This window comes from Bufo gargarizans, chromosome 6 (genome assembly GCF_014858855.1).
Source record: "Bufo gargarizans isolate SCDJY-AF-19 chromosome 6, ASM1485885v1, whole genome shotgun sequence".
Taxonomy (NCBI): domain Eukaryota; kingdom Metazoa; phylum Chordata; class Amphibia; order Anura; family Bufonidae; genus Bufo; species Bufo gargarizans.
This window is the reverse complement of record NC_058085.1, coordinates 190561449-190582296: the sequence shown is the minus strand read 5'-3', so window position 1 is coordinate 190582296 and position 20848 is coordinate 190561449. Positions and strand designations below refer to the sequence as shown.

The following is a 20848-nucleotide window of genomic DNA, read 5'->3' as shown; positions in this document are numbered from 1 at the left end:
CCCCCATTGACTTTACATTGAAAGTCTGGACGGATCCGTCCCAGGCTATTTTCACACTTAGCTTTTTTTTGCTAATATAATGCAGACGGATCCGTTCTGAACGGAGCCTCCGTCTGCATTATTATGAGCGGATCCGTTCAGAACGGATCCGCCCGAACGCTAGTGTGAAAGTAGCCTTATCTGAGCGGATCCGTCTGAACGTGAGTCTGAAAGTAGCCTTAGATGCAGTGGCACATGTCTGACCACTACTCTATTGAAACTCTGATTGGTGGGGTCCCAGCAGCTGTCATTTTTCTAAGAACCTGTGTACATTTGTGAGCAGTTGCTTATTTCCCCACGTATAATGATTGTTATGATTTTCTATGCTTTACCTGAGTTTGCGTCTTTCAGAATTCCTATTGCCAGCACATCGGGTTGGAGTTTATGTTTATCAATGATGTAGAACAGTGCCAGTGGATCAGACAAAAATTTGAGACACCGGGCATCATGAAATTTACAAATGAAGAAAAAAGAACACTTTTAGCAAGATTAGTGCGCTCAACAAGGTATTAGTGTCTTTTCTTCCTTATTAGATAATCAGTAGAACATAGCCCTGAAAAGGGACAGATGTACGTATACACACAAGTCCCGTGCATATAGGCTATCTATGGGAAATGTGTCTGCAGAAGTGGAAATTTACATACTGCATAAATACATATTATGTTATGTAAATTATGTGTATGTTAATTTGCTGCTAACCGTGCTGTAGGACTGTAAGGAGGACGAGGGTAGAAGAACACTGCAGTCTAGAGTCTAAGGCTTCAGACAGTATGTGACTACAGATGGAAATCCAGTATGGACTCAGTAGGGAGCGGCTTAGGAATGTAATGTCTATGATACTGGACAAATGATGTGGAGCCAATGTGGTAAATGATTATATGGTGTTGGGGTTTGGTGGTAAAAAGAAAAAAGGAAATATTTAAAATAGTATTTGTGTCCTAAGCTTATTAGTGCTACAAGTATAACCATACCAGTATTGTCTTTTCCTAAAATTTAGATCTGTCAGACTGTTACTTCCTATTCTCTTTAGGTTTGAAGATTTCTTAGCTCGCAAGTGGTCTTCAGAGAAGAGGTTTGGCTTGGAAGGCTGTGAGGTGATGATCCCAGCTTTGAAAGCCATTATTGATAAGTCCAGTGAGATGGGTCTGGAGTATGTAACCTTGGGAATGCCTCATAGGTATGTTAGTTACTGCCAAATAACATATTGAAGAAAGGAATAACTAAAACTTACTATAGATCACACATATGATATGTCCCATATTATAATTCAAGTTTTGCTATGTAATTAGTAAGAGGGTTGTCCAGTTTAGAAAACCTTTTTCTCTTTACAGTACACTAGGAAATTCAGAGTTAATAAAGCGGGTCCTCTTTTCAGGATGCTCATCTTTTGGCTAGAGAGGAGAGCAATTACAAAGAACATCTCTCGCTCTGTAGGACCTCTCCTGTCTTGCATTATGACCATGATCCTAAGTCTATGGAAACTAGTAATTGGTCCTCAAAATGTCGACGCAGAATAAGGAAGAATAAACAGATAACAAATAAGCATATAAAATTCAGCTGATGTAAACTGAAAAACAGTGCACAATGTAGAAGATACAAGCTTCTTCAGGGTCCTGTACTAGTATATCACATATAGAGAAAATAAAATGGCATAATCCAAAGCCATATTAAAACCATTAGGACCTTGAGGCCTTTGTGTCTTTAGGAATTATGTATATTAAATGGGTTCTATCACGTCTTCATAATAGTTGATAAATGTATGATCACAGAGGGCCCTGTTCCGCCACTCTGCACAGTTCGGACATTGTGTGCACTCCATTCTACTTAAAGTCTATGTGATTGTGTGGTGAGGAGCAACAGGGACGTGCGATCCCCATTCTAGTGATCGTTGGGAATGCCACTGATTAAATATATATTACATATCCTGTTGATAGAAATGTCCTTTGTGAGAAAAACCCATTAGATACTATTTTCAAACAAAACAATTGTTTAGAATTGACCATCTTGTATGAAATATTAATTCCTTGTAGCTCAGTTGATGGGTTCATTTTCTTCTACAAATATTAAAGATTCTGTGGATGTCGTGTTTTCTTTCGCAGAGGCCGACTAAATGTCTTGGCAAACGTAATCCGTAAAGATTTAGAACAGATCTTTTGCCAGTTTGACCCTAAGCTGGAAGCTTCAGATGAGGTAATTGTCTTTTATTTATTTTTATTTTTTATGTATTTCATAAAAATGTTTTAATGTATGTTTTTATGAAAGTGTGTGTTAATGTATTGCACATTCATTACATAGTATTTATGAATAAAAAACCTTCATTCCAGGGATCAGGAGATGTAAAATATCATTTGGGAATGTACCACGAACGCATTAACCGAGCTACAAACAAGAAAATTACCCTGTCTTTGGTTGCAAATCCTTCTCATCTTGAGGCAGTGGACCCTGTTGTCCAGGGAAAGACCAAGGCAGAGCAGTTCTACAGGGGTGACAGTGAAGGTAAAAAGGTGAGTTTTTAGATACAGAACTTAACAAAAGGTTTTTCTATATGGTCTTCATTCTACAACAGGCAGTGTTTATTTCTTTTTCTGTAGGTAATGTCAATTCTAGTCCATGGGGATGCTGCATTTGCAGGACAGGGCGTTGTGTATGAGACTTTCCATCTTAGTGATCTTCCGTCTTACACCACCAATGGAACCATTCATGTTGTAGTGAATAACCAGGTAACTTATACATGTTTAAATATTCACTTAATATACAATGTATAAATACCAAAAATAAATCTAGTGTTAATATTTTGAAAGAGACAGTTATAGGTTCCTTAATGTTTCTCTGTAGATTGGATTCACCACTGATCCTCGCATGGCTCGTTCTTCTCCATACCCTACTGATGTGGCTCGTGTGGTTAATGCACCAATATTCCATGTGAATGCAGATGATCCTGAAGCTGTAATATATGTGTGCAGTGTAGCTGCAGAGTGGAGGAACACCTTTAATAAAGATGTAGTGGTAGATTTGGTAAGTAATAAGCTGTGTTCCCTAGTTAGCTCCTTTTACTTGATTTACAGGTAGTGTGACATAGCTGAATTCTATTATCTATTCTTCCATTTAGGTTTGCTACCGTCGCAGTGGACACAATGAAATGGATGAGCCCATGTTCACTCAGCCACTGATGTACAAGCAGATCTGCAAGCAGGTTCCAGTTGTAAAGAAATATGCTGACAAACTGATTTCTGAGGGCATTGTTTCTCTTCAGGAGTTTGAGGTACTGTACAATAATATAGTTTATTGCAAATGCATAACTTTACCACTATAATCACTTGATATCCATGTTCCCACTGAATACCCAAAAGGAGACTGACGATAAACTTCAATGGAGCCACTTCCACAGTGGTTGAACCCCCACAATAGCATATCCTATTAATATGTTACCAAAGTTAGTGAAGAGACAACCCCCTTTCTGAGTTATCAGACATCTAAGCCTGCAGTTGCTGTATGCTTTTGCCCTTATGAATGCACTTTGTTTTGTTATGTGACTTTCTTCAGGCACTGCAAGCTTTGGACCTATAGCTTTATGCTCCATTCACACCTCTGCAAATGGGTCTGCATCTGTTGCGGACCTATTCATTCTCTATGGGGACGGAATGGATCTTCTGGTCCTCAGCTCCCGAAAAAAAATAGAACATATCCTATTCTTGTCCGCAATTGCGGACAAGAATAGGCATTTCTATGGGGGTGCCGGCCAAGTCTATTGCGAATCTGCAATACACTACGGACGTGTGAATGGACCCTTAAAGGGTGTCTGTCACCAGTGATCTTTCTATCTAACTCTTTGCATAGACACATAGCTGTGGTTCACCTAAATAACTCTTTTTTGTTAATCCGAGGCTCCGTTCTTGAGTTATGATTATTTATCTTAATATTCAAATTAGGCTTTTGGGTACAATCAGGCCATCACCATTGCTCTTGTTGTACCCAAACTCTATTCCTCTCTGTGGCCAGCCCCTCCATGGATGCTTTGCCACTGTCTGGCCCTGTCAATCTATACACTGAGGGAGGGGCTGCAAAAAGTTAAAGGGGTTCTGCACTTTCATTTAACTGATGATCTAGGCCTAAATGACAGGGAAGAAGCTGAACAGACTCCGCCGACTATGATGGGACCTGTTCAGTTTCCGTTCAGGATTGGTCTTTTTACCAGACAAAAAACTCCTGCATATGATACTTTTTCGTTCGGTCTTTTGACAGAATCTGCAATATAGGCTCTAAATGCAGCCTCCAACGCAGATTTGAGCAAGTGTAGGCCTATATATTATGTATTTGAATTACTGCAACTTTCGTACTCCTCAAAAATATATTCCTCAAAAATGGTCAGAGGAGTATTTTTACTCTTCTGGAAAAAACATAGTGTGACCTCTGAGAGGAGGTCATCTGCAAACAATGACAGTTTGTGTTCGGTTTTACCTATTTGTATTCCCTTAATGGACTGGTTTGCTATAAGGGCATTAGCTAATGACGCCATAACTTGGAAGAAATGTTGAAAGGGGGCATCCCTGGTGAGTCCCGTTTCGTATGGTGAAAGGGTCGGACAGCGAGCCATTGACTCGGACCTGTGCTGATGGAGAGCCGTAGAGCACAAGAATCTTTTCTATCATCCTGTCTCCCAGGCCTATGCAAACCAATGTCTCTGCTAAGAACGGCCGGTTAACCCTGTCAAATGCCTTCTCGGCATCAACTGTGAGCAGGCATAAGTTTTTTTTTTTTTTGTTGATTGTGCTCTGGATATTAAACCCATGGACTTCAGGGTATTATCAGGTGCCTCCCTACCCAGAAAAATGGATGCACCCGGGGATGTGTGGGTGCAATCGCAAGGCCAGAAGTTTGGCATATCATTTTAATTCTGCATTGAGCAGGAAGATAGGTCTATAATTGGCATATAGGGAAGCTTCTTTGCCCGGTTTGGGAATAACTGTGATGTAAATCTGCAAAGCTTGGTGAGGGAAAGGGCAATCCTTTGAGATCGAGTTAAATTCCTGTATGATAGTGGGTGCCAACTTCTCTCCAAGTATCTTATAGAAACGGAGGGGCGTCAGGCCATCCGGACCTGGGCTTTTCCCAGTTTTGAGATCTTTGATGGCTTATAAGAGCTCACAGGAGGAGAAATCCTCTACACCAGTGGATGAGGTATCTGGGAATACGTGCAGGTCCAAACTGACTTAAATAGTGTTGTATGTCCTCAGGGGTAGAGGGGGAATGAACATGTCTTGAGTCCGTTTTAAGTGTTTACACATATCATAGGGGTACCTGGGGATGGAGTGCCCTCGCTAACCATGTGCCACTTTTATCTCCATATTCATAGAAACCCGGTTAGATTTTATCCTGGATACACAGGGATTCTTGATCGAGTTTCTTAAGTATTTGCTGGTGTAATGAGGAGATATCCGCTTCGAGTTGGTCAGTAAAAGAGGTCTTATTCAAGGTCTCCTTGTGGTCAAGATCCGCAAGAAAGGTCGTAAGCTTATGTGGACCCTCTTTTATAAGGCTACTTTCACACTGGCGTTTTGGTTTCCGTTTGTGATATCCGTTCAGAGATCTCACAAGCGGTCCGAAACTGATCAGTTTTGCCCTTAATGCATTCTGAATGGATAGTGATCCGCTCAGAATGCATCAGTTTGGCTCGTTCCACCTCCATTTAGTTTTGGTGTCAGTCTGACAAAACTGAGCCAAACGGATCCGTCCTGACACACAATGTTCTGAACGGATAATGCATGCGGTTGTATTATCTGAACGGATGTGTTTGTGCAGATCCATGACAGATCCGCACCAAATGCGAGTGTGAAAGTATCCGAAATCTGGCACCGTGGGATATGAATAAACCCCTGAACACACATTTGAGGGCTTCCCATTTCACAGGTGCTGCAGTTGTGTCAGGCTGGTGAATCCTGGTGAAGTCCACGATAGCAGTATGTATGTCTGTCATACAGACCAAGTCATTAAACAGGTTATTATTTAATCTCAAAGTAAATGGGCGTGAGGAGGCATAATAAGCCGGATACAGGCGAATGGTCTGACCATAAAAGAGCGTCCATTGAGCAGCGGGGATCAGAATCCAAGTGAAATAAAAAGATGATGAAGTCTACCATAGCTATTGTGAGCTTGTGAATGGAAGCTGTAGCCCTGACACCTGGATGCAGGGCACACCACAAATCAACCTACCAAAGTGCCATGAGGTCAGCCCTGAACACGCGTAAGAACTGTGGGGAGAAAGAGGACTTACCGGTTGAGGAATCAATAGTTGGTTCCATCACCATGTTAAAGTAACCTCCTAGGATGATAGAAGAGCCATCTGCAAATCTGGCCAACCGTCTGAGGACTTTGGATTCAAATGTAGTCTGTCCCTGGTTAGGAAAATAAACATTGGTGACTGTGAGAATGGTATGATCAACTGAGAGTTTAAGAAAGATAAACCGGCCTCTAGGGTCAATGTCTGAGGACAAGTCCGTAGGGTGAAAGTTTTTTTGAAAGCCGACTCCGCTTACATTTTTAGTATGATTGGGGCCATGGAACCAGTCAGGATAGTATTTGCTAATACGGCTGGGTGTGGATGTAACCTTAAAATGGGTTTCTTGGAACATGACTAGCATAACCCTTTTTCATGGAAGCGGTATAGGTGCAGAATGAGAGAGGTGTCATCATGGTGGGTAATCAGATAGGAGGATTGTTAAAGTGTTCTGGTCCCTTACCCAGGTTGAGGACAACAAAAGGGGGGTAGGACATGTGGTAGAGGTGACAATGTACAAGATTGAAAGCATAAAAACAGGACAATCAGGGGAGAAGACACAAACAAACAGGAGAAGAGCCAAAAAAGTCGGCTCGGTGAAGTGCTAAACATTGATGTCGGTCACAGACGGCATCAAGTTCTGTGGTCCCTAAGTGGGGGAAGGAGAAGACAAGGGCTAAACGGCAGCCGTACTAATCTCCGGCAACAATCATACGGTAAAGTAACATGGAAATCGAATAGTAACATCCTAGATGACAATCAATAAGATATATAAAGGTGTTAGGCTAGCTAGGCTATGCTGTTATGAGACATATTCACAACTAACAACAAGTGGACAAAATTAGAAGAAAATAACATCAGCATCTAGCGGAGATATTCAGTCCTCTGGTGCTTGAGGTCACCTTGAGGATCTCTGAAGCTTGGGCGCCGATGTCTGCCAGCTGTCGTGGCGCGGGATGGAGAAGACCGAGCGTGGCCTTGGCTAATCGGGCAGATCGAAAGTTTCCAGCAGTTTTGGTAGGGCTGCCAAAGATTTTAAGATTGCCGTTTTCCTGTCTTTCTTGGCAATCGGATGAAAGGGGTATCCCCATCTGTAGATAATGCGTTCTCCCTGAGAGTTGTCAGGAGGGGCTTTAGGGCCTTGCGGAGCAGTAAATTGCGCCCGGCAAGGTCTGGCAAAATGAGGATTTCTTTGTTTTCAAAGAGGGTTGCCTCTGAATCTTTAGCAGCTCTGAGAATGGCTTCCTTGGCTTTGTAGAAATTAATTCTGCATATAATGTCATGAGGGCGGGAGAGGTCCCCTGATTTTGGGCCTAGGGCTCTGTGGATTAGGTCAAGCTCTATTGGCTGACTAGGATCTCTATTCAGCAGTTTGGCAAAATTATCATGTGCCCAGGATTCTAAGTCTGGTGCAGATACTGATTCAGTGAGCCCCTGGATTCAGAGATTTGTTTCTCAAGTTCCTATTTTCAATATCGTCCAGGTGAGTCAATATGTCCTGGCTCTGTGCATTATGATCATTTATGGTGTGAGTCCAGCAATGTGAGCACTTGTTCTTGCAACTCTTCCATTTCATCTACCCTTAGGCCGACATGTTTAATGTCCCGAGGGCCACCATATCTTGCTTATGTGAGGTCTCCAATCTTGTGAATAGAGCATCTGGCTCAGATTCTGTGGGCAGAGCCTTGAGGTGTGTTTTCCAGTCCCAGTCGCCATTTTGGTCTCCTATGCCTGGTGGCCTCACTGACCTAGGTGTCATGGCAGGGGAGCCTGCTTGCTGTGGCGAAGAACCAGAGGATGCCGCTGCATATCTGGAAAGGGAGAGAGAGGAGGGAGCTGCTGAATTGGGGCTCGCTGGCGCTGCATAGGAGCCCGGAGACCCAGTGACCTTGGTGTCCCGGAGTGTAGAGAGTCCACACGTTGGAGACCTCGGGCTCTGTGTATGTGCAGGCGTGGCTGCTCAACACGCTGCATCTGCCATATTGGTAGACACGCTGCCCTCAGCGGGCCCAGCACGCTGGCTGGAAGAGCCAAAAAAGCGGGAAATACCTCCCGAATCCCGATCCGTGGGTGCGGGTGTTGAAGGGGGACATCTTTTGCGAACCATTGCTGATGAATAGCAGCTGAAGATGCCCTGTAGGGAGGGAGTAAGTATGCAGAAGATGTTCAGGAGCCAGAGACTCGTTCTGCTCACTCTGTCATTGGCAAGCTCTGCCCCTGGGGCTAATTTTTACACAGGGTATGAATTGAGCCAATCATTCAGTCAATAATTGGACTAGGTAAAGATGCTGCCAATCACCCAACAAACAAGCAAGCACTTTATTATCTGGTGATCACATCTTCCATATGGCACCAGAAATCCTCATTTGTCGGCAGCACATCATCTTTTGTAAACAGGGGAGTGCTGCCAACAAACCATGAGAACATGTGGAGATGAACGATTGTAGTAACGAGTGTTCATCCCCATACAGTTATTGTTGCATATAAATACAGATACCAGACGGGCATTGATTTGAAAATAACATTCTTCATTCCCAAACGTTGCCCGCTCTGCCCGCCAAACTAAAAGGTCTCTTCATCAGACTGTCGCAATGTCTCTTTAGAAAAAAAATGAAGAAAAGGCCAAATTCATGCTTAGTCTTTATTTTTCATTTTGGAAATTAAATTAATCGCATGATGAGTCACTCGTTATCATTCATGCCACATAGCGCTATAAAGAGCTCTTTGTCAGACACGAAGTTGTATGTAATGGTTGACGGTAAATTTTCAGTCATGTCAGCTGGCAGTGAAGTCATATGGAGAAAGCAGATAAATAGGCTTCTCCATAAATCTTGTCAATGTGGTCTTCAGTTATGGTACTTAAAGCTGAAATAAACCATTATGGGGTTTCAAAGGTTGTTCAGTCTGATGATGTCATACAAAGCTTACATATTTGTTTAGAGCCCAGGGTGGCCTAATGGAATAAGTGGCATTTGTAATTGAGGTGCCGTAAGCCATTTTTAGTTCATATTTAGGATTTATTTTGTTTTTTTACAGTTGTAAGGAAGCTACACATATTAGATAGTTATTGGTCAGCATCTATTCCTCCCCAACCCCCATACACATTCATCCTCTTCTGTATCGAGACTGGAGGCACCTATAAACATTAGATGGTTGGCCAGACCCACTAAAACTGTCAAGTTTGGCCTACATTTATCTAAATTTTCTGTTTTTCATTCAAGAAATGGAAGGTGGCTTCATCATCTCACGGCTAACTGTATTTGGGAGCAGATATATTGACCTCCATTACCTAATTCAATGATGCTTACATTCTTATTATGGTGGAACCCATGAAAAATGTCAAGCAAGCTTGATATCTGGATGGGCAAAGTGTTTTATAATTCTGTACCATCCCTATGTTTTGATTGATATTTTTGATCACTTTTACACTGCCTGGCTCTGTCAAAGTGCAGAGGGCCTGGCAGTTGCAGAGAGAGCAGAGCCTCTTTGTGGAAAAGCTCCTAGAGGCTCATTTCCATTTATTAACACATCATTTTTCTCAGCAATGCGGGCACATATGAACATGGGACCAACACAGATGTCTTCAGCTACAAGTGCACATGTAACAGGTTGGCCAGTGTCATAGGTACAAAACCGGTGACAGATGCCCTTTAATGTTCTTTTTCCTTGCCTTTGACTAGTCTGAATATGTGTGAATGCTGGAAATGCATTCCTCCATGATAGATTTGTCATTCAGTGTCATTGCTGAATGGACTGCCTATTGTCTCTATGATGAATACTGATTGCACAAAGAATATTTTTCATATTCCTATAAAAGATGTTTATATCTCAGGAAGAGATTGCAAACTATGACAAGATCTGTGAAGAGTCCTATACACAGTCCAAAGACAAGAAAATACTTAACATAAAGCATTGGCTGGACTCTCCGTGGCCTGGTAAGAGAAATTCTCAAATTTTAGCACAGAATTATGTCATCTTTAAGATAAAGATGGTGCTGAATGTTCACTCTTTTTCTTTACAGGTTTTTTCACCTTAGAGGGAGAACCTAAAAGCATGACATGTCCCCCCACTGGGATTCCTGAGGATATGCTTTCCCATATCGGAAACCTAGCCAGCTCAGTGCCAGTGGAGAATTTTAAAATCCATGCAGGTAAGCTGGCATCAAGAAATGGCCTATTATTTAGACAAAAACTTTAGTAAAGGGCCCTTTACACGGGCCGAGAATCCCACAGATAGCCACTAATGAGTTTTTCTAAAAACGCTTGTTTGGGATTATCTGGCAGTGTAAATGTACCGCCAATTACCCAATGAACAAGTGAAATTTATTGGGTATTAGATCATTTGTGTGGTCACACAAATTATTGTTTATCCGTTGCAGATTGTGCTGTGTAAACAGCCACAGCTTCTGGCAAACAATGATTCAGTATGGGGACGGGTGATGGCATTAGCGATAGCGCCTCCCCATACCTCATAAATGCAGCAGTCTCCTCCACCAGTGAGCAGACGATTGTTGGGAAGGAACGCTTCCATCCCGACAATCCGCTCGTCTATTGTCCTGTGTGAAGGGACATTTACTCTGCAAAACCGATACGTCACTTTTCTTGTACTCATTTTATGCTACAAGTTGCAGTGTAGCTCAGAGCTGCATTCACATTTCTGCTGGCTTGACAAATTTCTAGAAATTTAGATGATCGTTTCATTTATCTATATCAGATTACTGAGTAGTACCTCATTTTTAACCACTTCAACCCCGCTAGCTAAAACCCCCTTAATGACAAGGCTACTTTTTACACTTCTGCACTACACTACTTTTACTGTTTATTGCTCGGTCATGCAACTTACCACCCAAATGAATTTTACCTCCTTTTCTTCTCACTAATAGAGCTTTCATTTGGTGGTATTTCATTGCTGCTGACATTTTTACTTTTTTTGTTATTAATCGAAATTTTACGATTTTTTGGCAAAAAAAAAAATGAAATTTTTCACTTTAAGTTGTAAAATTTTGCAAAAAAAACGACATCCATATATAAATTTTTCGCTAAATTTATTGTTCTACATGACTTTGATAAAAAAAAAATGTTTGGGTAAAAAAAAAATGGTTTGGGTAAAAGTTATAGCGTTTACAAACTATGGTACAAAAATGTGAATTTCCGCTTTTTGAAACAGCTCTGACTTTCTGAGCACCTGTCATGTTTCCTGAGGTTCTACAATGCCCAGACAGTACAAACACCCCACAAATGACCCCATTTCGGAAAGTAGACACCCTAAGGTATTCACTGATGGGCATAGTGAGTTCATATAACTTTTTATTTTTTATCACAAGTTAGCGGAAAATGATGATTTATTTTTTATTTTATTTTTTTCTTACAAAGTCTCATATTCCACTAACTTGTGACAAAAAATAAAAAATTCTAGGAACTCGCCATGCCCCTCACGGAATACCCTGAGGTGTCTTCTTTCCAAAATGGGGTCACTTGTGGGGTAGTTATACTGCCCTGGCATTTTAGAGGCCCATATGCGTGAGAAGTAGTTTGCAATCAAAATCTGTAAAAAATGACCAGTGAAATACGAAAGGTGCTCTTTGGAATGTGTGCCCCTTTGCCCACCTAGGCTGCAAAAAAGTGTCACACATCTGGTATCGCCGTACTCAGGAGAAGTTGGGGAATGTGTTTTGAGGTGTCATTTTACATATACCCATGCTGGGTGAGATAAATATCTTGGTCAAATGCCACTATTTATCTCACCCAGCATGGGTATATGTAAAATGACACCCCAAAACACATTGCCCAACTTCTCTTGAGTACGGCGATACCAGATGTGTGACACTTATTTGCAGCCTAGATGCGCAAAGCGGCCCAAATTCCTTTTAGGAGGGCATTTTTAGACATTTGGATCCCAGACTTCTTCTCACGCTTTCGGGCCCCTAAAAAGCCAGGGCAGTATAAATACCCCACATGTGACCCCACTTTGGAAAGAAGACACCCCAAGGTATTCAATGAGGGGCCTGGCGAGTTCATAGAATTTTTTTTTTTTTTTTGGCACAAGTTAGCGGAAATTGATTTTTTTTTTTGTATTTTCTCACAAAGTCTCCCTTTCCGCTAACTTGGGACAAAAATTTCAACCTTTCATGGACTCAATATGCCCCTCACGGAATACCTTGGGGTGTCTTCTTTCCGAAATGGGGTCACATGTGTGGTATTTATACTGCCCTGGCATTTTAGGGGCCCAAAAGCATGAGAAGAAGTCTGGAATATAAATGTCTAAAACATTTTATGCATTTGGATTCCGTGAGGGGTATGGTGAGTTCATGTGAGATTTTATTTTTTGACACAAGTTAGTGGAATATGAGACTTTGTAAGAAAAATATAATAAAAATAAAATATCTATTTCCGCTAACTTGGGCCAAAAAAAAACGTCTAAATGGAGCCTTACAGGGGGTGATCAATGACAGGGGGGTGATCAATGACAGGGGGTGATCAGGGAGTGTATATGAGGTGATCACCCCCCTGTCATTGATCACCCCCCTGTAAGGCTCCATTCAGACATCCGTATGTGTTTTGCGGATCCGATCCATGTATCCGTGGATCCGTAAAAATCATACGGACGTCTGAATGGAGCCTTACAGAGGGGTGATCAAACACAGGGGGGTGATTAATGACAGGGGGGTGATCAGGGAATCTATATGGGTGATCACCCGCCTGTCATAGATCACCCCCATGTAAGGCTCCATTCAGACGTCCGTATGTGTTTTGCGGATCCGATCCATGTATCCGTGGATCCGTAAAAATCATACGGACGTCTGAACGGAGCCTGACAGGGGGATGATCAATGACAGGGGGGTGATCAGGGAATCTATATGGGTGATCACCCCCTGTCATTGATCACCCCCCTGTAAGGCTCCATTCAGACGTCCGTATGTGTTTTGCGGATCCGATCCATGTATCCGTGGATCCGTAAAAATCATACGGACGTCTGAACGGAGCCTGACAGGGGGGTGATCAATGACAGGGGGGTGATCAATGACAGGGGGGTGATCAGGGAGTCTATATGGGGTGATCATGGGTGATCAGGGGTTCATAAGGGATTAATAAGTGACAGGGGGGGTGTAGTGCAGTGTAGTGGTGTTTTGTGGTACTTTACACAGCTACCTGTGTCCTCTGGTGGTCGATCCAAACAAAAGGGACCACCAGAGGACCAGGTAGCAGGTATATTAGACGCGGTTATCAAAACAGCGTCTAATATACCTGTTAGGGGTTAAAAAAAAAAATCACATCTCCAGTCTGCCAGCGAACGATCGCTGGAGATCCTGTCTCTTACCTTCCGTTCCTGTGAACGCGCATGCTTGTGTGCGCGCGTTCACAGGAAGTCACGGCTCTCGCGAGATGAAGCGTATATGCGTCACTCTGCGCAGAGCTGCCGCCTCCAGACCGCAGATCTGCGTTAGGCGGTCTGGAGGCGGTTAAGGATGAAAAACCCATGCTAATCACCATTTAGACGCAACAATAATCGTCCAGATTATCAGTATCGACAATTCCCGATCATCTGGCCGTCGAAATGTGCCGCCGATCAGCTGTTGCTCGTGCACAAGCCATGATCGTGGTGTGTGAGCAGCAGATCATGCTGTCTAAACCGCGATCTGCTGTTCAGAAGCCATAACTCTGTATGAGGACGAGGGATTGCTATAGCGATCCCCCATCCTCATTCAGTGACAGAGATCTCCGCATGTAAATGTGCAGTCTCCTTCACTGAACAAGCAGCCGACTATCGGGAAGGACTGCTTCCTTCCCGACAATCGGCTGCTCAGTTGGCCTTTCTAAGTCCACTTACACCAACAGATTATCTGACCAATATCTGTCCAATCAGACCAATAGTTGCTGTGTATAACAAAAGATCTGTGTGTGTGTAAACCGCCATCTAACCAATGATTGGTCAGAAAATCTGTTAGATAATCTTTTGGTGTAATACAGTTTTGGATTATAACACATCCATCAGGGCTCCTTTGGACCGTCGTCATTATACAGGCCAATGCAAAGTGAATGAAGGAAGAATGATCGCTACCACAGTCGTTCCTCCTTCATCCAGTTCTGTTGATTAGCGCTAGCACATCCCTGATTACATGGGGAGATGTGCTGCTGTTAATGTGGGATCTTTCATCTTGATAAAGATACCGATCAGCTGACAAATGAGTCTTTGGTCGTTCATTGGCTGATCAGCTTTCAATTATACGAGCCAGTTATTGGGGCTGAACTTTCATATGAACGCTTAGTCCCAATAATTGGCCCGAAAAACAGCCCATAGGGTGTAACTGAACATCAATATAAATAATAGTATTTGCTACTTTTGTATCTTCCAGATTGTATCTATGGAGTAACAGTCATTTATTTGTATATAGTTTGGTTGCTGTGGATCAGGTTCTTCTGTGTTGAGTTTGTTCCATAAAGCCACCTTATGCCATCTCTGCTGGTGTTGTCCTGTCAGATTTCTTATCCTGTGATGTGCCACTTGACCCCGTCACAGATGTAGCTTTCATTTTTCTCTTCTGACATGTATTGTCTGTCTGTCATGTTAGCGTGTGCCACTGATATCTTGTAGGCAAATCACCTCTGAACATTTTAAATACATTTTTACAATCACAACCTACTACTTTTTGGTGACATATATTCTTCTATGTAAGTGTTTGAGGCATCTATTATTCCATTTGCACATTTGGCAAATAAAATTCTCATTCCATTGTTGCAGTGTTGTAACAAATAAAACTGTGTAGTATAAAAATTTGCTCTCACATTTTAGCAGAGATGTCCTCAGGCTTATTAAGTAATAGCCTGGAAATCACCATACATGTATATTTAATGGAATTGTTTCCTTTTGCTACTCATTATAAAGTGTGTAAGGTTTATGAACCCTTTAACGGCTGTGGCCTTTTACTAGTGATGAGGTCTAATTTATATGCTTATCTTAGTGGTGTTGAAAGCAGCATTTGAGGTTTATTATAAATGAGGTAGTCAGCAATATCAATTTGTGGTCCAGCTTTGCTTCCCCTGCATACAGTCTTGCAGTTAGGGCCTTGTGTCTGCTTCGTCATATTCTTTCACATTGACGGTGTCCCTAAACATGGAACCATAAAGTGAAAACTAGTACCAGTACAGTAAGACTTCTCTAAAAGAACCCCCTTATCCAGACCAGATTTGCTCTGACAGATTTTCACTTCCATCATATATTATGCATAGTGGGAATCTTCTATCAGAAGACCACCCTTTAGAAGACCACATATCAGTGCAATCTTAAAGGGAACCTGTCACCGGGATTTTGTGTATAGAGCTGAGGACATGGGTTGCTAGATCACCGCTAGCACATCCGCAATATCCATTCCCTGTAGCTCTGTGTGCTTTTATTGTGTATAAAAACCGATTTGATACATATGCAAATTAACCTGAGATGAGTCTGAGCTTGAAAATATGACTCTTCTCTGGTCACACAAGTAAGATATTACTTTTTTATGTTAATTTGCATATGTATAAAATCGTTTTTTTTTTACACAATAAAAGCACAGAGTGCTATGGGGACTGGATATTGTGGATGTGCTAGCGGACATCTAGCAGCCCATGTCCTCAGCTCTATATCCCGGTGACAGGTTCCCTTTAAGTGATGGTCTTAAATGGGTTATCCCATGATTAAAGGGGTTATCCGATTTCTGAAACACCCCCCCCCCCCATGTGCCGGTTCCCTCACAGGTAATATACTTACCCTACTCCTGGTCCCCGCACCGTCGCTGCTGCTTCTCCCTGCACACGGGTGATGCTAGGGAGGCTCATCCCTGGCTGCCCCCCCCGACACTGTATGTTTTCATTTGTGTACAGGGAGAAGGAGCAGCGGCAGTGTGGGGACCAGGAGCTTGGTAAGTATATTACCTGTGAGGGGCCCGGCACATGGGCGGGGGGGGGGGGGATGTTTCAGAAATCGGATAACCCCTTTAATGTAAATAATTTAAATCATATAGTACATGACAAGCTCTAACCAAGTTAGAACCATCTAGAACCTCACATGGATCAAGAGATCTTCCCATTCATTGGTCCAATTGCTGTGCTAGATGTATTTTAAGCTTGCAGCTCAGGGGGCATGTCCTTTCTGGGGAAGCATGTTCTTTCTGCTGCAATAGCTGTCACAGGTTCTAACAGTAGATCCAGCTGGTGTAAGTTAAAGAATGGAACTGAGCATGTGTGCCCACTTTAGTGAGGTGGACAGAGAAATAAGAAAAAGCACAAACAGCAGGTGGCGCTGTTCAGACAGATTTTATTGAATAACTCAGTGGCTATAATAAGTTAATTACAAAAGTATTTAGATCCAGAGACTGGGTTGAAAAATTTGTAATATTTTTCTTGGAACAACCCATTTAATGAGGTTTCACTGTATTTGTATGGTGATGTTATCCCTACATTAGCAGTCTACAAGTTCATAAAGTTCAACCTTTTATTCTTACAACCCCCAGCTGATCCAGAAGACAAAGAAGGCGAAAGCCACTTGTGAATGAAGTCAAAATAGAAGGAATGTCTCTTAAAGCCCTTTTTGAAATGAAGCTGGCCATGCGATCAGCTGGTGGCAGTTTATCTGTTTCTGTTTAGAGCCTGCCCACTAAAGAACCCTTTGATACTATTACTTCCTGGCTACAATGTAGAATAGCTGCAAAGTGGCCTTACTGTGTAGGTACTATTCGGCTCTACTGTGGTGTACTTTTATAAAGACTATAGTGTTCTCATCTTATGAGCTGGTTACAATATTTCTGTAAAAAGCCTTGCTTGTTGTCCTGACAGGACTTTATTTTTTTATATTTGGGCAGCTTTTACTCAGTAACTTATACACCAATTTTGGAGTATATCTTTTGCAGATTCGGTTCTAAGGCGGATTTGTGGCCGAATCTGTGACTTTTCCCTGCTCACTGCAGGTCTAAAAACAAATGGGCCTGGGAAGGGGGCGGGCTGGCCGGCCTGTCTCATTTATCATTTTCTACACCTGTTTTAGGCGTAGAAAATTATCTAAATCTATGCCAGCAACGGAGCTGGCGTAGATTTAGGCCGGCGGTGGATGCGCCTATACATGCACCAGCGCAAGAAGTATTAGGATTGGCGTCTAAAACGCCTGTCTTAATAAATGACCCCATTAGTGTTTTCCCAGGGCCACACCCTTACTTGTATTAGCTGCCCTTGGAACACTGTCTGTATTTGTAATGCATCATCTGTGGCCTTAGGCTACTTTCACACTAGCGTTGTTTTAATCCGGCGTTCAATTCCGACACTGGAACTGCCCGCCGGATCCGGAAAAACGTGTGAAAACTGATTACATTTGAATCCTGATCAGGCTTTCGATCACAATGGAAAAATGCATTGGAAAAAACTGATCCGCCATTTATGGACTTTAACTTTTTTTTCACATTTTTCGGGTTTAACATGCAAAAGCCGGTTCCGTTTTGACTGAACACACGGGGCCGGATCCGGCGTTAATGCAAGTCAATGGGAAAAAAGCCTGATCAGGCGTTCAGTCAAAGTGTTCAGGCTTTTTGGCCGGAGGTAAAAATACTGCATGCTACGTTTTTCTGAAAAGCCTGATCAGTCAAAAAGACTGAACAGAAGACATCCTGATGCATCCTGAAGGACTGACTCTCCATTCGGAATGCATTAGGATAAAACTGATCAGTTCTTTTCCGGATTTGAGCCCCTAGGACGGAACTCAGCGCCGGAAAAGAAAAACGCTAGTGTGAAAGTACCCTAAGTCTCCATTTTTTTATTCTCGGATGACCATGGCAATATATTTTTTCAGTAGTCAGTAATTTAATCTTACGTTTTAGGTCTCTCCAGGATTTTGAAGGGAAGATTGGAAATGACAAAGAATTGTCTAGTAGATTGGGCATTAGCTGAATACATGGCATTTGGTTCATTGCTAAAAGAAGGAATTCATGTGCGACTTAGTGGCCAAGATGTGGAAAGGGGAACCTTTAGGTAAGTAATAAAAAAAATTAAAAAAATTAAGAAGAATTAAATGGGTTGTCTCACTTCAGCAATATTTAATGTGGATAAATAGCTAAACTTTGGAAACTTTCCAGACTGGGAACATAACAGGTTCATTTATACTGGAAATAAGAGCAAACTCCCGAGCTTGGGTGCCACCATTTTGTAAGGGTAGAATGTGGTCACTCTTATTTTATATGTATAGAGTTTGCTTTTATATCATGCCCTGACATCCATCATTGAGCGATCATAATCTAAATGGCTGGAGGACATGTTGCTTGAGAATAATTGTTCCTTGGAGAGCTGTAGAATGATGAGAACTTTCATTATTCACATTTGCCTTTTGCTTAGTCATAAGACTCCCCTCCAGGATTCTCAGTGCTTTGGGTGACAGAGGATTCGGGCCGCACGTTTAACCAGTTTATCTCTGGATCATTAATGTTCAGAATCACCAGTCCATTTATGTTTATGTTCATCTCTCACATTTATCTGATCTATAGCTCTGACTGAAATGTACTTAACCCTGTACCAGTCCACCTGTCTTTACTTGTGCTCATAATCCACATATGTTTGAGAGGGCAATCTGTCCCTGACACGCATTACAATAGAGGAGGGGGGCACTGCCAGTAATACACATAATGGGTATTATCAGTGTAATAGTCCATTTTGCCTGGGCGCTTGTGGAGCTGAACATATTGGTGTGATTCAGTCAGTTAGCCTCACTCATTACTCAGGGAGTTAATGGATTACAGTAATTGCTTCAGTCATCTCTGTTTTCATAATGTGCCCCTGCCGCCCATTCTAATGCTGATTAATGAGCCCTGCAAGCTCCGTAGAAAGGAGGTGGAGTGGAAATATCCACAGCTCTAATATATCCCTACCAGGCACTTTAAAAGGCCATGCAATATGGTTGTAATATTGGACTGCTGGTTAATGAAAGCCAAGCTTCTCCTCTAATAGGGGTCCGCTTTATTTCATTCACTCAACTCATGGGGTGATGGTGACGTCCAAGCTTCAAACAAATGCAGTGTCTGTCAGGACTTACAATATTGAGATTGATTTTGCAAGCAACAATTATAAAAAAATATTACTTGTAAAGGTCATGGAAATGTTAACAAAAAATGCGAGTATGTATGAGATGTAATAAGACTGAAAATGGTGTTGCAAAAATATAGTTTATGAAAACCAGTCAGAGATGTCCAATACTGGTAGAAAAAATAAACCTACCAATTAAAAATGCATAATATACAGTATCTTTTTTCAAATGCTTTTACTGCATAGCATGTGGTTTCCGTTGGGCTTGTCTGACACAATGTATACCTGTGACCTCACAGGAAATCTATTTCCATTACTGCTGTAATTTCCATATGCCATTTATTGAAGGACACAATTCATGTGAAAGGGGTTGGCCAGTTTCTTACAGTTATGTGCATGCATTTTAGCACCATAACTCACTTCTATAATAATGTTCTCTCAGACTCCAATTTGCATAAATGTTGTGGCTACTTCGTTTCAGCCTTGGGCTACTTTCACATCTGCCTTTTCCTTTCCGGTTTTGAGATCCGTCAGAGGATCTCAAAACTGGAGTAAAACGCTTCACTTTTATCCGCATTCATTGTTAATGGGGACAAAACTTAACACACCGGAGCGGAGTGTACCAGAATGCATTGCATTCCCATGCCGGACACAAAACCACTGCAAGCAGCGTTTTTGTGTGCATCATGGGATACTGATCAAGACGGATCTGGTACTGCACTGAGAACATGCCCTGTGGTACCATTAAATTGGGTGGTCACAGGATGGGTGATAGTTATCATTGCTGGGGTCTGACCGCTGGCACCAATCATGAGAATGAAGGTCCTTGAGTCCCCTGAGTGAATGTAATGTGGTGTGCATGAGTGACCACTGCTCCATTCACTTTGCCAGGTCTCTCAGAGATAGCCAGGTACTGTACCCATAGACAGAGAATGGAGTGGGGATTGAAGTAACTATATTTATGTAGCAAAAATTAAAAACTCATTCAACTCATCAACTCAGTTTCTGCAATAAATCTTTTCTTCATTATCTCACATTTCTTTCTACAAAAGATTAATATACTGTATGCATGGTGTGCATGTGTTTTTTTTTTTTTCCCAATCACTTTACAGTCAGTACCCTAATCAATGTTTTCGCCCAGCTTTCCCTCAGCACTGTTTAGTCATTTTCATATCAGACATAAATTTTAATAAAGCACATGCTCCAGGCCTCCAAAAGCAAAATGACACTAAAGGGAGCCTCGTTTATTTAGCTAAGAGCGGTTATTCACTGCAAATAATGAGTCCATATAAAACTCATAGAGCTGCTTGGTGTCCAGGGTATTTTAGGTCATAATGAGAAGTCAATGCTTAGCGATTTTAGTATTGTTATTTACGGTCTTAAACTTTTTATTTCTGAGGCTTAGGAACCATGCCATAACACACTGTATTATTGGGATATCTCCCTCCCTTAGAAGTCATGTTTTTTAGAAAAAAAAAAAAAAACACAGCATCCATTGGAG

At 42.0% G+C, this 20848-nt stretch overlaps 1 protein-coding gene across 6 annotated transcripts in view; it reads left to right on the top strand.

The window, feature by feature from the left end:
- OGDHL (oxoglutarate dehydrogenase L) overlaps window positions 1–20848 on the top strand; it is a 235419-nt gene that overhangs the window by 174894 nt on the left and 39677 nt on the right. For 5 of the 6 annotated variants that reach the window (XM_044297687.1, XM_044297685.1, XM_044297689.1 and 2 more), the window contains exons 6-15: window positions 391–545; window positions 1070–1216; window positions 2139–2229; window positions 2364–2543; window positions 2631–2759; window positions 2875–3054; window positions 3149–3301; window positions 10146–10248; window positions 10335–10463; window positions 18153–18303. In XM_044297687.1, coding sequence (XP_044153622.1) covers window positions 391–545; window positions 1070–1216; window positions 2139–2229; window positions 2364–2543; window positions 2631–2759; window positions 2875–3054; window positions 3149–3301; window positions 10146–10248; window positions 10335–10463; window positions 18153–18303 — 1418 coding nt within the window. Of the gene's footprint in view, window positions 1–390; window positions 546–1069; window positions 1217–2138; window positions 2230–2363; window positions 2544–2630; window positions 2760–2874; window positions 3055–3148; window positions 3302–10145; window positions 10251–10334; window positions 10464–18152; window positions 18304–20848 lie in introns of those variants that run through there. The other variant, XR_006390389.1, reaches the window with a different exon arrangement.